This window comes from Phasianus colchicus, chromosome 3 (genome assembly GCF_987193195.1).
Source record: "Phasianus colchicus chromosome 3, bPhaCol1.hap1.1, whole genome shotgun sequence".
In the NCBI taxonomy this organism is placed as follows: Eukaryota; Metazoa; Chordata; class Aves; order Galliformes; family Phasianidae; genus Phasianus; species Phasianus colchicus.
Window position 1 is genome coordinate 45166276 of NC_143438.1, and position 15316 is coordinate 45181591.

General features: G+C 37.7%; 1 protein-coding gene across 8 annotated transcripts in view; it reads right to left on the reverse strand.

Moving 5' to 3' along the window:
• PTPRM (protein tyrosine phosphatase receptor type M) overlaps positions 1–15316 on the reverse strand; it is a 460562-nt gene that overhangs the window by 146683 nt on the left and 298563 nt on the right. For all 8 annotated transcript variants that reach the window (XM_031588942.2, XM_090137388.1, XM_090137384.1 and 5 more), the window contains one exon: positions 6087–6219. In XM_031588942.2, coding sequence (XP_031444802.1) covers positions 6087–6219 — 133 coding nt within the window. The remainder of the gene's footprint in view (positions 1–6086; positions 6220–15316) is intronic.

Genomic DNA, 15316 nt, shown 5'->3' on the forward strand with positions numbered 1-15316 from the left:
TTCTTTGTGTGAAGATGCCGTTAGAAATGTTTCCCAGTTTTTATTCCCATTTTTCTGATGAAACAGTATTGTTCAAAAACAAGAGGCTAGATAGTGAATATTTAATCACGTGGCAACCTGCAGAAGTATACACCTGTTAAAAACGGGATTTAAAAGACGCCTAAGAACAATGTAAAGAAAAAGCTGTAGAAACATCTGTACAAGTTCTTCCACCATTGCCTTCAGTAATGGGCACAGAATCAGGTCCTACCAAAGCAGTCCAAGCTACCTGTTCTATTAGCAAGGTGTTGCCTTCATATCTTGATCATTTGTAAGTATATCCCCCCTACTCTTTTCAGAATTACTCATTCTCTTGCTCTCATTTAGAACCTCATGACATTGCCAACACTATTTTTTGCCATATGTTGCAATTGCAGAGATTTAGCGTAATTAGTACAAATGTTCTCATACTTCTAAAAGATATATAATAATTTGAGAAAAAACAATAAATACAATTAATCAGAGAAGCACTGCTGGTACTTACAGGCAAAATTCTGCCAAATATGTTACAGAGATGAATTACACTGTGTGAAAAAAATATTGAAAATTCAGGAGCTTAAATATGTATGAAAGTGTCCCATTAAAAAGATGAGAAAAATTAAAAGTTTCAAGCTCCAGTTATTTTTAGATTGTTAATATGGTGAGATTTTCCATATGAAAACCCTGGACAAATGGTGTTGTTTTTAATTCTCAAGAATAATAGAAGAATAATAAGTAATGGGAAAAGAGCAAACAAAAAACAAGGAACTACAGACAAAGCCTGCAGGAAAAAAAATTTAGTTTTACAAAGTTTTAGATTCACAAGTTCTCAGGTCACATGTAAGAGCACCATTCCTAACTGAACAGATTAAGCATTTTAAAAAAAATGTGGAAGGGTTCCATTTTACTTCCTACATAATGTATACAAATGTATCCTCTCCATATGTAGGAAAAGTGCAGAAAAGTCTCTTTCTGTAGAAGAACTCAACCCAAGTAGTTTGGCCAACATTGGCTAAATTCTCTTCCGCTCAAGGAACCGATAGCTTTTAAGCCACTAAAGTGGTTATTTTATGTCAATAGGCTGTTCCTATGTACAGTGAAAAAATAGGCTTCCCCATCCTTTGGAACAGACAACATAACTACACTTCATAAATACTACGTACACAGTAAGGCCTTACTAGAAAATGTTATGAAAATAATGCAGCTGGTTCAAGGAGGATTGTCCTACTATATGAAGAAATTTCTGGAACTGTTTAATTTCCACACTGATTTCTTTCATTATCTCTTTTTTGTAGCTGGCCTTGAGGGAGAAAACCAACACAGGAGGGCACTTGGAGAAAACTGGAGTTTTTCTTCAGTTCTATTATCTCTGATTTCCAATTTCTGCCTGAAATTGTTGGCAAAGGTGTACAGCTGAACAGCCTGATTTACTACCAGGGAATTAAACCAATGCATTCCCTGCCCAGCTCCACCGCATACAAAAGCATTCCTTACCCACTGCCAAGAACCAGAGACTGCGTTAAACAGATGCCACAATTACACACATTGGAAGCTACTGGAAGGCTCAGACAGAGACACTTGGAAAGTAAAGACATGTACAAGAAAATAACCCACTTCATGGAGAAAAACAATGATCAGACAGATTCCATTCTACAACTGAAGCAGAAGCCAACATGAAATTTTAATAGCTGCTTGCTTATTGCAGTATCACTGCAGGAGCAAGGAGACTAAAAGAAACAGCCATCCCAAAGACATATTTCTAAGCAAACCTTGGAACAATAGATCTAACTTTTCAACCTCTATTTCCTTCTTTAAACTTAACTGAGATAGAATATAATAGAAAACGTACAAAAAAAGAGAAAAGAACAAAATAAGGTTCTGATTTTTCTAAGTCTTGATTTAATTGCCATTGCTTTCTCTAAGGCTACAGGAACAGTTCCCTAATTTTCACTGCTCTACTTTAAATTGACCAAAAGGTGAACCTGCAGCATTATTTATTTATTTATTTTTATAAATTACCATGCAGGTACGTCAAAGATTAGTAGAGATCAAGGGCCCTGCCTGAAATTTTACATTCAGGATCAGATATAAAAATCCCTTTTACTACAAAGAAATATTCTGGTAACACGTGTATTGGTTTCCGTTAATTCTATGTTAACTCACACATGAGAGATTTAGAGCACAACCATGGGAAGAGGAAAGCATCCCAGCTTCCCTTCACAGGGAATAATAATCATATTGATATGATCATATTAGTATCAAGAATAGCTTGTAGACTACTGGTTTACTTTACACAACAGCTTTATGCAGGAAAGTGATGGAACAAATAATGATAGATCAGAACAAATAAAGAGCTCCAAACAATCAAGTGGAGGGAAAACCAATAAAGCCCTAGCAGTCTTAACCCAACCCAGGTGACAAGCACATAAATTTGGTTTACTTTATTCAAAGAGTGAGCGTGTTAGTGTCCTGGCTGTTTCTACCCTCAACAGTGACTACACATGCACTGAATAGTTAGGTTGCCTAATCTCTCTGTGACCCAGTTTACAATATAGCATCTTCATAAGACCATTATATAATGCATTAAATAATGATGACTAATGACTAGTGGTGTTTGTAGAACTTTTCTACATACAGCCATACTACAGGAGCCATATGCAAAGCATATCTGTGTTGCATTCAAAGTTTCACTTTGAGCATTGGGCTGGTCTTTTAACTACTGAATTAATGCCAAAAGAAGTTGATTTGTTGAAAGCCTGTGGTGCTTGACACCAAACACAAAGGCTGTCTGGTGGCTTAACTTAGGTGACTGGTAAAGGCCCCTGGTGAGCAAAGACACGGTTACAACATGGTCCTATCATGACAGACCCTTTCTTTCTTATAGTCCTCCTTTAGATAGTGAAAGGCCACCATCAAGTCTCCCCAGAGCCTTCTCCCTCGCTCTGTCAGCCCATCTTCTTAGGGAGGTGTTCCACCCCTTGGATCATTTTTGTGGCCTTCCTCTGGATGCACACCAAGAGGCTGACATACCTTCTGTACTGAGGACTCCACATCTGGATGTAGTACTCTAGGTGAGGTTTTGCCAGTGCAGAGTGGAGGGGCTCTCACACTTTGATGCAGGCCAGGATACAGGTGACTTTCTGGGCTGTTATATCCAGTTTGCCACCTCCCATATCTTTTTCAACAGGACTGTGCTTTATCCTTTTGTTCCCCAGTCAGTAGCGATATTAGGGGTTATTATGACCCAAGTGCAAGATGTTGCACTTGGCTTTGTTGAACTTAACGAGCTTCTCCTGGGTGTGCTGCTTGAGTCTGTGTAGGTCTTTGGATGGTATCCCATCCCTGAGGTGCATCTACAACTCATTTCAGTGAAAGGATGAATAACAGAAAGCACATTCTTTGGGATATGCCTTGGGATAATGGAATGCGATATTGCTGCAGCCAATTGCAACCACAGCAAGTTCCTGAGCATGTAGATTTGGCATAGTAAATCCTAGCACTGTAGCCCTAAGAGTCTACTCATAACAACGCAGTAAGGAAAGTGGTTCTCAGAGGACAGGTGCCATTGAGGTGCTAGTTGCTATTTTACTTTCTGATCAGTTCTTCACTCCAGTAAGGCTCCTGATAAAGTATATGAAATAAAGTGACAAACTGCAGTAGTCAAATGATATGTGACATTGAAAAGACTGTTTCATGAAGTAGCACCTAAAGAATCGTAAAACTGCAAAAACAATGCAGGTACAATAAGCCTTTGGGATGATTTACATACTTTCTTTAAATGCATAATGTATACACAGTAACTGAACCAAGGTGAAATCATAGGGACTTTCAATAGCATACTGAATTAATGTACCAATAACAATCTATTGAATAATTGCTCCATTTTTTGTTTAAATTGTGAGCATAAATGTATTCAAGACCTATTATACAGCATCTGTTTTAGAGGTCTGGGACACAATATACCCATCTCCTGATACTCTCATTACAGCCTAGTCACATTCTGTTACACAGATGAACCATTCTTCCTTGTTATTATTCACCTCAACTCATTTTACAGTTTCATTCAAGGCTACAGCATGATTCTGGGACATGTTGAATTTAATGATATCATATGCAATGGAGTTGTGCATATTTGGTAACAAGAGTTCCTGGACTTGTACTTTCAATAGTTTCATCTCTCCACAAGCAGATTTATTTCAAACACTGAAGAAGCTCACATAATGCACTTTCTTCCTAACAACAGAATTATGAGTTAATTACTGCAATGTGATAGACAGAAGGAAACAAGCACCCTTCTGCATTAACATCCAAACACTTAAGATTCAAACCTTCCTGCCTCTAACAATTATACTATCAAAGAGCTCTTCCCCAGAGAGTGAAGCAAGAGCCAGTATAGCATTCATTCAGCCACAGACCCTGACAATCCATTTGGGTCATTTGCAATTCTCACCCTTTGAGACAAAGAACTTGTGCCTTGTGTTTGAATATATTCTAACTTTGATGCAGATACTTAAGGATACTCAGAAGGGGAAAGAGAGAATGATAATGCTGGTCAGGAATTACATGAAGGACTGGCCAGACAATGCAAGAAGCCTTCCTCACTGCATGCCAAGTGCTGCCTCTAGCCCTAAGGAAAATTCTGGGAGTTTAACTGTTAAAATGGAAGGTATGAATGATGCAGGGAATCAGAATTGGGAAGAAAAAAATATTGAAAAAAAAAATCAGAACAGATTTCAACTCTGCTGCATTGCACTTTAAGATTTGGTTACACAGTCTATTTTGCCCCAGCCAGACTTACTGTGGGGCTTAAGCCTTTGTCTCTTCTGCATAGCAACTTTTGACAACTTTCCCTACCCCTTATCATGATGTAGCCCTCTGCCCCAGCCACAGCTCACTTTTCTCTCCTACCTGATGGACCCATTTCTGTCTTCAAGGGAAGTGAAAAGCAGCTGCTTGCATAGCCTGCCCTGAGGCACTGCCAAGCAGCTGCCTCCCTCTCTGTACAGCTCCGCTGTTCACATTCTCAAAGAATTTCAGGCAGCTCAGGGGTTTGGACTACCTCAGACCTGCCAAACTAGTTATCATACAACTAAGTCACAGTTTTGGAATGAGTAGAATCAGGCCAAGACTGCTTGCAAAAGAAGAAAAGGGGAGGGGATAATACCAGGTGAATGGCAAGGAGGAGAGGGGTTATGGGACAGTAGGATGACTACGATAGATATGTATGGAGAATTAGTGACTGAGACCCTCTGCACAGCTCACACATCCTCAACTCCACCTCTACAGCTGCAAATCTCATATCCCTCAACATATAACCAAAAGCTTTGACCTTGTCTGCTAATGAATTTCACCCAATCTTGACTTCTATCATCGCAAGGATTTTCTTACACATGCCACCTCCCTTGCTGCAAGATACTTCATCCCCCTTTTTCCCCCTTTTACAATGTTGAAAACAATGAGCAGACTTAAAAGCCTTACATCTCTAACGTTACAGCAGTTTTCATATGATCTCAAATCAGAACAATCTCAATACATGTCTGCACTGAGCTGACATTTGGAAACATTCAGCACCATCACATTATCATTTGTTTTCAGGGAATGAAGTTTATGCCAAGCAATACAGACCCTATTCTTATCACAAATTACCTTAGCTGTAGCTCCTGACTGAGGCTTTCTTTTATGTTCAAGAATGAAATTACATCTAACTTTGAGCTGATCTGCTGGATAGAGTGGAAACTCACCCTTTCAGGATAGAGATGCTGTTCTATTATTAGAGTCCATCATGCAGTACTAATGCATAAAGTGCAAGAATCATTAACCTTGAGTTGTTTTTCTTTTATAATGAAGCCACAAATATTAATTCATAGAAAATGTTGTAGAAAGAAACAGATGCTGTGGTTTTTATAAAATCTCAACAAAGCTTTGAGGGATACGAGGGAGCACTGTTTCCTAAATTGTGACAAAGGACACAAAGGTGGCTGGAAATTTATGTCAATATCAGATTGAGAACTTTATAGGAGATGCTGTGATATGAACATTTACATAGAAAATATCTACTAATCACTCACCTTTTCTTCATTACCAGCACAACCCCCAGAAATATAATGACAAACAGCAAGATGCCTGCGATGACTCCAGCAATTTTAACAGTATGGTCAGTCTGCTTCTCAGGCTCTGGGTCTGGTTTTCGAGTAGCAGCCCCTATGGAATAAGTAAAAGGAGGAAAAAAAAGAATAAGGATGTTACTCTCACCATTTCTATACACTTATTGATGCCATTAATCTTAACCAGAGCCAACAGATACTAATTTGTGATCTTTCTGGAAGATAAATCCTGCTTTTATATGCATTGACAGAAATATGATTTTTCATATTGTTTCCTGACATTGTTAGACCACAACAAGGTAGGATATCACAGTCAGTCCTGACCCTTTTGTAAGAGCCTTTTCACAGACTCACAAATTCCTATATTTTTTATTATCTCTTCTGGCTCCCCTTTCTTTCTGCCATTTAAAAACTTACTCACAACACAATAACTATCCTAAGCCTTTATCCAAATTTGATTTGCTGGAACATTTTCCTCAATTACTTCTCATAAATGAAGCTGTAATTCCATAATATATTAGCTTAAACACCTGGAAAAGTGAGATAAGCTCATTTACCATGCATTTTACCCACAATTGTTTTTTTCCCCACACAATAGACTTTTTTTTGCCTTTGGAAATCTAAATCTAGGTCACATCTGGTAGGCAAAAAGACTCCTAAACAATTTATTCACAAAGTGGGAAGCAGCTGATGATCACACCACTGGCACCCACATTTAATATCTGTTTAAATGAGATAACCAGTGCCTTACAGCATCTTCTGTCTTAGCTCTTTCAGCTTCTCCATTTAAAAAAATAACATCGTTTGTACTGTTTACTGTATAATGTGATGGAACGTCAAATCCATGTCTGATGAAATATCCATTTCCTCTACTAAATGAGTTCAGGATGAAAAAATGTTAAGGAAGCAACATTCAATTCAGTGAACTGAATTTATTATTTTTTTTATGGACTTCAATTTTTTTTTTTTTTAATCAAAATGTGACAGTATTCATCATTTGAGGCACCCTGCCATAACATGGACATGGAGATTTATGCACCATTCTCCTACTATAGCTTATCCTGGGAAGGGGAAAGGCAGTGCAAAGTCTAACTTAAGAACCCGGTCTGAAAATACTACGCTTATCTCACTGCCCAGGTTCCACAAAGGTTTGGAAAGCATCAAATGTATTTTATTTGATTCTGCACTTCCTTTTTTTTTTTTTTTTGGAAAGAAAGCAAGTCAGTGATCAAGTTCAGAAAATTTTTGAATGTAGAATTATAATGAAAAGTTTCTCATGTTCTCAGTCACAAGCAGGATGTTCTAGGATGGTTGTTCTGATTGCCCGCAGTTACATTGACCGCCTATTTCTTCCAAATTCTACTAACAATGTGTGGAAAACCTGGCAATTGTTATTGGTGTCATGAAATGGGTCCTAACACATAATCAAAATATATCTAGAGCTAACTGTGAGTACCAGGCTTTTTTTTTTTTTTTTGAAGTAATCTTCGTGTGAGTGGTAACTCAGAAGGTGATCTGCTACACATCTGTGTCCATCCCCAACAGAGTATTAGTTCTATAGCAATGAATATATTCTCTATTAATAAAATTCTTACTCTAAACGTGTAGTCATAACAGAACCTATCCCTATATTTTCTTCTGCGCCTATGCATGAAGTTCTGTTATAAACAGTTCTATTTTTAATTTTCTTGTGTCATACATAAATAATTTTAAAATCTATACTGCTCAGAAGTGTACAAGATATTTAGAGAACACCCAGTGTATCATCTTGCAAAAGGGAGCTGCTGAATTGGATTTGACAAAGAGGAAGCAGTGAATCAAGCAGTATGATGCAAACTGCAGGAGATGAGAAGGACGTTGCAGTGCTCTTTTGAACTGAAGCCCCAAACGAAGAATGCAAAGACAACAAGAAGCAACACCATTTCAGGTATAGCTTCTAAGACTGGTTCCTTCATCACCACTTCAAGCTACTTCACTCTACTGGACCACTTACTTAAAATTTGCCTTGTGGTTTCCTTCCATTAAGGATTTCAATGTGACTTTTGGGATGCCCAATATTAATGTAAGTGAAAGCATCCTTGCACCATTTTAACATACAACTCAACTATCCTATCCATTTTATCTCATTGTCCTGTCTCCCTTTGACACAGGATCCTCATTTCATTAGAACTACCTAGAATTGCACAGTGCAGAGATAACATCAGTCGTACTGATAATACAAACATTTTCCGTGTATCTTGGAGCACAACTTTCATGAAATGCCTTCAGTGACAAAAACATTACCCTCTGGGTAATGCATTACAAGCTGCAGAATCCACCTCTAACACAAACTCTCAAAATAAGTTGTACACAAGGAGAAATATAAAGTCTAACATTAGGACACTGAAGCTCCCGTACTGTATCATACAGTGATTACCCAATTGAGTAATCAACAGAAGTTTTCTAAGAAAATTGCACATAGTGCCACTCTGAGGAAAAAACAGAATTGTTTATCACCACAATGGACTCAGCCTGACTCACAGAAAAGACAGTCTTAACCTGGAAGTATATTGTGTGACATTCCTTTTAAAAGTACCTACAATTAACTCTTATTTAAAAAAAATACTGGTATTAACTTAGTTCTCATTTGGTGTCATCCAGCATCTTATTTATTCACTGAATGTTCTTAGGGCCAGCTGATTTGACAATCCACTTGGGTAAAAGAACCAAGTTTGCCACTTTTCACTTTGCTTGAACACCTCTTTTTGAAAAGAATATTAGAAATTCTAGATCATCATTACCTCCATTTTTATTTAAACTGTTCATTCCCTTAGTGTACTTTAATTTTTCTTAAAACCTAAAAAATTAAAAAATTGATTGTTGCATTCCACCCCATACTTTAGCCCCTTTAGCATAGTTTGGTTTTACTTTGACAGCAGGCAGACATTGAAGAGGTTGCATCTGCAGCAGTGAAATCTGCATTCATTTCTTCAGTGCAGCAACCAATTTTGAACCCTCCATGAAGGAAAAACTCTTCAAGTTTACCTCCAATGAACACTATCAAGCATCTACCAGGACTGAAGTTCACAATGATACTGCCTCTTTATTCAGTTTGGTTTTGTTCTCATTAATCCACATCACCTAGCATCATGATCAAGAGCTGCTGCCTCAACTCTGACTCTGCCAGCTATTTAATAGATACGTACAGCACAGCGTCAAACCCATAAGTACACTACCTATTATAGAAGTTTCATTTTACTTTTCTTTGGTTCCTGTTTAATAGGTAGATCTTGGTCTAGAGTTATAATTCATCTCTCATATTATAATTACTTAACTGACTTCTAATCTGTAGGCACATCAGAATTTGCACTGGCATTACAGAAAGGAAGGCAAACAATGTATAAGGGGATGCAAGTTGCCAGAGGCAGTAGTTCTGAAATTAATTTTACTACTTGACAGACTATAATGGCAATTTATGCTTTTAGTTTTGTTTGCATGTTTCGAAGAGAAACTCAGAAAGTCTTATTGCAAGTTTAAAAAATGGTCACGTGTTTTTTCTTTACTGTACCACCATTCTAAAAAACATCATAAAATGTAACTTTTTTTTTTTTACAGTAATTGCATTAAATATACACTATATCATGATATTATAGCTGTCTCAAACCTGTATTTGTCTGATACAGCCATTTTAAAATCCCTTGCTTAAGCTAGAGGACTTAAAAATATACACCAACAAGACCAATGGACTCCTGCATCTCCAGCAGAGTATCTACCCTTAATCACAGAATGGCTTGTGCTGGAAGAGACCTTGAAATCCACTCAGTCCCATCCTGTGCTGTGGGCAGGGCTGCCCCTCAGCAGCTCAGCTGCCCAGGGTCACCCCTCAGCCTAGTCCCCAGGGATGGGGCACCACAGCTTCTCTGGGCAGCTCTGCCATATTTATTCAGAGGGTGGTGAGGCCAATTCCTAACATTTAAACTTAAATCTCTCCATTTCTAGCTTAAAGTCATTTCCCTTTTGCCCTATCACTATCCATCCACATAAAAAGTCAGTTCCCCTCCTGCTACAAGATTCCCTCAAGTACTAGACAGCTGCAACAAGGTCTTCCTGAAGCCTTCTCTTCTCTAAGCAGAAGCAGCACAACTTCCTCAGCCTTTCTTCATCAGAGATGTGCTACAGCCCTTTGGTCTGCTTGTTGCCAACATCTGAGCTAAGCCCATGGCTTTTTCCTCACAATGCTAGACCAAATGATGCGATAGCTTTTTGTTTGACTGACTTTTAAGTTTCTGGTTCTACCTTTGTACACAGCAGCCTGACTTTAAACCTTGCACAGTAACCTCACTTCAAGTTGGAACAATCAGGATAAATATATCCTGACCACATATATTGTGGTGTCCCTCTGGAGAGGCAATATGTCAGTAAAAAGCAACAAGTGCAGGACAGCTCAAGGGAGCTTCCTAGGAAGTGAGAGGACAAGGAAATGTTTCCTGACAGTTTACAAAGGATCAAAGTGCTGACTTCAGAAAGTCCTTACTTGATGAGAGCAAACTAGAGAGCTTTCTGCCAGAAGTGAAAAAAACTGAGATACACATATAGATCAGCCCCATGATGTCACAAAATCTAGCAAACTATTTCCACAGGCTTCCTGAAGTGAATAAGAGAAAGACAGTAACATTGTTTGGTTCAAAAACCTTAGATATCTACCCTTAGTTAATCAGAAGACTTTCCAGTTTTCTTTTTCCGTATTTCTTCCCCATTCTTTGTGGCCTTCAGTTCAGTAGCATTTTTTTGTCTTAACTCGCAAATAATTGCCCTACAACTGTCTGACGTAAGACTTGCCCTCATGGTGACCCTTTTGTTCAGTACCTTGCAAGACCCAGTGATTATATCTTTAAGTAATGCCACAGAACACCTACTTATTTTTGACTACCAGACCTATCTCACCAACATTTTCTTTATATTGGAATCTCCTTTTCTGCAGTTTAGTAATGAAAAATACAAGTATCATGTTATTAACCTAACCAAACCCTTAACAATAGTCTCTTGAAGGTCATTTATGGATAGAAAAGTTTAAGCAGAACTACTACTCATTAAAGTGGAAGCTAAGACCATTCACTAACAGAACTAGCCATGCCAAATATCATTCTTTTAACTCACATGTAAGCTTCTCCTTGTTTTTCGGAATGAAAGTTTTCTTCTGTAGCATAAACAGACCTCTGTCAAACATAACCTCCTTCTCTTTCTCTCTTTGTATATTAAGAAATATTTAGACTTGTTTTTCAATGTTTATTAGTCCCTTGCAAAAGCTGTACTTAGAAGTAGCTGACTGACTGCCCACTTCTGCACAGAAAAGAACGACCATTAAAAGAATCCTCGCTCAATAGTCTAGGAGGTGCTAGCTTTGTTTACAAACAAAGGAATAAGATAAAAGCAGTCACTGCCAAAACAAGCTATAGACTGTTTTGTCTAAAGCGATCTTAAGAATTCCAGACATTTCTTCTATTTGAGTAACAAACAACTCCTTTCTATAACTAATTAGATTGGGCTTGCACTTAAGGGTCACCGCAGCAGATGCCCATTTTACTTTCTTCCTGCAGCTCTAAGTCCTCAGTAGGTTCTTGCTTGATATACCATTTGCAAGCCTTTCCACCTGAATTTCATTTATAGGTTTCCCAGTGGCTGACATAATAGTTAACTTTAAAAGGCTTTAAAGTAAGGATACAATTAGTCCAGGTTGTGCCAGTCTCCACAGAAACTTGAGACTAATTCACAGTGTTAGTATACAGCCTATTCTTTCCACGTCTTTTGATCTCTACTACACAAGAACTGGGAACTGCCAAATGCTTCTCTCTAAAGTAAAGTAAACGATCACACAAGACTTCAGATTCTTTAAGGCATGCAATCAAATTATTATGCAGGCAGCATGATTCAACACTTATTTCAGCACCTACCTTCATATTATTTCACAAAGTGGGTCAGGAAGATGAAGCATAATACCTCTGTGTAACAGATAGACTTGTTATTAGGTGGTCAAGATGATGCAAAATACTCCATGGAGTAATGGAAGCACAGAAACTTCCTCAAAACATCAATCACTAGAGTCCTATGGGTCTTGCCACCAGAGATCAGAGAACTTGCCTTTAGAGACTCTGCCCATACTTACCATGGTCTACAAAAATTACAGGAGCGAATACAAAAGAAAAAAAAAATACTTACTAGTGTTTATTACTTGTAGGATAGTAGGACAGAAGAAGCTCTAAATTGAACTGGAAGCCTCGCTGTTCTAAGAACAGTGTAAGCACAAGCTAAGCAATCCTTTTCACCAAAAGCATAATGTTTAGCCAAGACAGGCTGTAATAGCCAGCTGAAGCAGTCACAGGTGGGAGAGGGAGGTAAATACTCAAAGAAACTTAAGAAATACTCCTGCTCTTTCAACTAGCACTCATAAATTTTCAGTTAATTTAACAGTAGAAAGAGATATTTAAGAGTAATATTTTTAAAAACTATATCAGTTACAGCATTCTAAGGAAGGAACACAAGTGTTCTAGACCTAAAGGTAGGGACAGCAGATGAAGAGATACCAAAAGTAAAGACTGGGACAAAACGCAACATGACAAGATAAGTACACAAATAGGTCTGTGCTACTGGTATGAAAAATTGTGCTCCAGAGGTGTAGGTCCTTCTTATAAACATTAAAGAACTGACATCAATTCTAATCCTTTACCAAAAACTGCAAAATATACCCAAGATGGGACAGTGGTGGAAAATGTCCAGCTTCCCCCAGAAGAATTTCCTCCCTATTTCCATCCTGCTATCTCCCCCATGACTACAGACAATGGTACACTTATTCTTGAGCCTACAGCAGCATTATCACTTCTATGAAAATATAAGCCAGTCTAACATGCTTTTGATTTGAACTTCAAGTTCTTTTCAGATGCCAGGCTTTGGAACTATTTTGGAGAGGACCCAAAACACATACACAGTTCTAGATGAAATGAAATACCACCCTGGCTAGTGTGCTTATACTGTAAGTGACTGGCATTCAGTCCTCATCTGCTAGCCAGCATGTATTTTGCTAATGAAAGTCTTGTTTCATTGCCCTGATAGAACTCCAGCTAACGGAGGAAGTTCTCTCTTCCCCTTCATCATTGACAGTTTTTCAATTGGTGGCCCTACTTCTCCTTTAAAACCACTCTGATTTTTGTCCATAAAGTGGAAGTTACGAGGTGCTGTTGGGCAGAGTATATTTATAACAGAAGGTGGTTTTGATCAATAGTTTTGTTTTTTTTTTTTTTCCAGTATTCTCTCTCTCTGTCTTGAATATATTAGTTTTGTAAATGCCTTCAAGTAAGATCTATTTGCTTCTCTTTTAACACTATTTCCTCCCTTTCTTTTCCCTGGCTTCTTCTGGAAACGCTTATGTATAAACTGCTTTATCCATGGGGCAGGGATTATGTCTTCTTTCTGTTTTGCTGAGCACTGTGGTGTGGAAATCAACGTATCACAATTTTCCCTTCTATGATACATTAGCTCTTACTGAATCTGTCTGCTTGAATGCCCTAGTGAAAGGGAAAACAGCACTCAAAATACAGCAGAAGAGTATTTTATCTGTAATTTATGATCATCAATACAACACATACTGCTGTGTAGAGCTCTGCCTTTCCTAAAAATAACTTCTGTACTTCCACAGGACAACCATACTGATTTGGAATATTGTTTATTTGGCGTTTTTTTAAATGCAGAAAAAACTGCCTTGTTAAAAGATTTATGCACACTACGTAACAATAATTATGAATTATTAATTTTGTTTGTAATATTGTTTACAAAAATGTAAATATAAGCAACAAAGAATTGCATGAAAAGAAGTGCAAAGCACTGATGAATATGACTCATTTAACTGACTATCGAATGAACCCACTCACTGGTGGGCGATTCATGTTGGTGCATGTGAGCAAAAAGACCTTCTTTAAATAAACAAAACATGTTTCTGGTTGTCAAGAATAACAACATCCTTTACAAGACATGCCTAAAACAAAGCTCCTTGCTTGACAAACATCTTTTGGTCTTACCACAATCATTTTTTATATGGAATTTTAAGTCAGACTTTTTTGGATACTGGATTTTTCTGGAGACTGAGTTATTTAAAAAAGGGCTTGTAAGAAAATGAGTAAGCAAACCTTCACAGACTGTTCATTTCCTCCACAAAAACAAACTAAACTAAAAACTTACTATAGTAACACTTTTTCTTCCCTTTCTTTAAGAGAAAGAAATAGGAAATAAAGCTTTCAAAAGCTTTGTCTGGTCATCAAAACCACTTTAAGTCCTTGCTCAAAAGAAATTAGAAGCCCTTGCACTTTAATAGCATTTAGACTCAGAAATTAATAATCAGCATAAAACACACAGACACAGTTTATTATGATTTTCTAAGGAAAAATGATAAGCATTCTTTGCAATCTTATATTTTCACAGAGAGCATCCCATTGTATTTTATTAGGAAAAGAAATGGTTACACATTTATAATCGCTGATATTCTGTGGCCAAAAAAAGTAGCCACAAAATGAGATCAGGTGTGTGTATCAATGTCTTTATGTCAACAATGAGAGAGATCATGGCAAATTCAAATTATCTCTAAGGAAATGATAGCAATTAGTCCAGACTGATCCTGTCCAGATATAAAAAATTTTGAGCACATCCACACCACTTTCTTAGTGGCACATATTCAAGCAGTGGATAATTCAACATCATCCTCACCATAAGCATTTGAATTTCACCTATTGCCAAGGTGACCTCCGGATGACTTGTGTTTTCAACACCAGGCCTACTTCAGAAACTATAGTAAAAGCATTAATAAATACCAGATGTCCTTGAAAGTTTGTCTCAACTATGATATACAACCAGGAAAGGTGTGGGACTTCAAACTTCAGACTGATGACTGCTCTGCAGTCTTCAGAGAAAAAAAAGTTATTCTGGAGCTGATGTACTTAAAGAGAAACTCAACTTCTGGAGCTCAATGGTATGGCAAACAACTTTTGTTTTCCACCCATGAATGGAAGGCATTACAAGCACCATGGGAATTGAATAACCCGAGCTAAGGGTAGGAAGCAGTGAAGTGAGGTACTGTCTTCTGATGTTTCCAGTACAGAGGACTTTACTACACAAATGGAGGCAAACTGTTCCAAGCAGAAAGTCAGCAAGCTGTCATTCCTGATGATTTC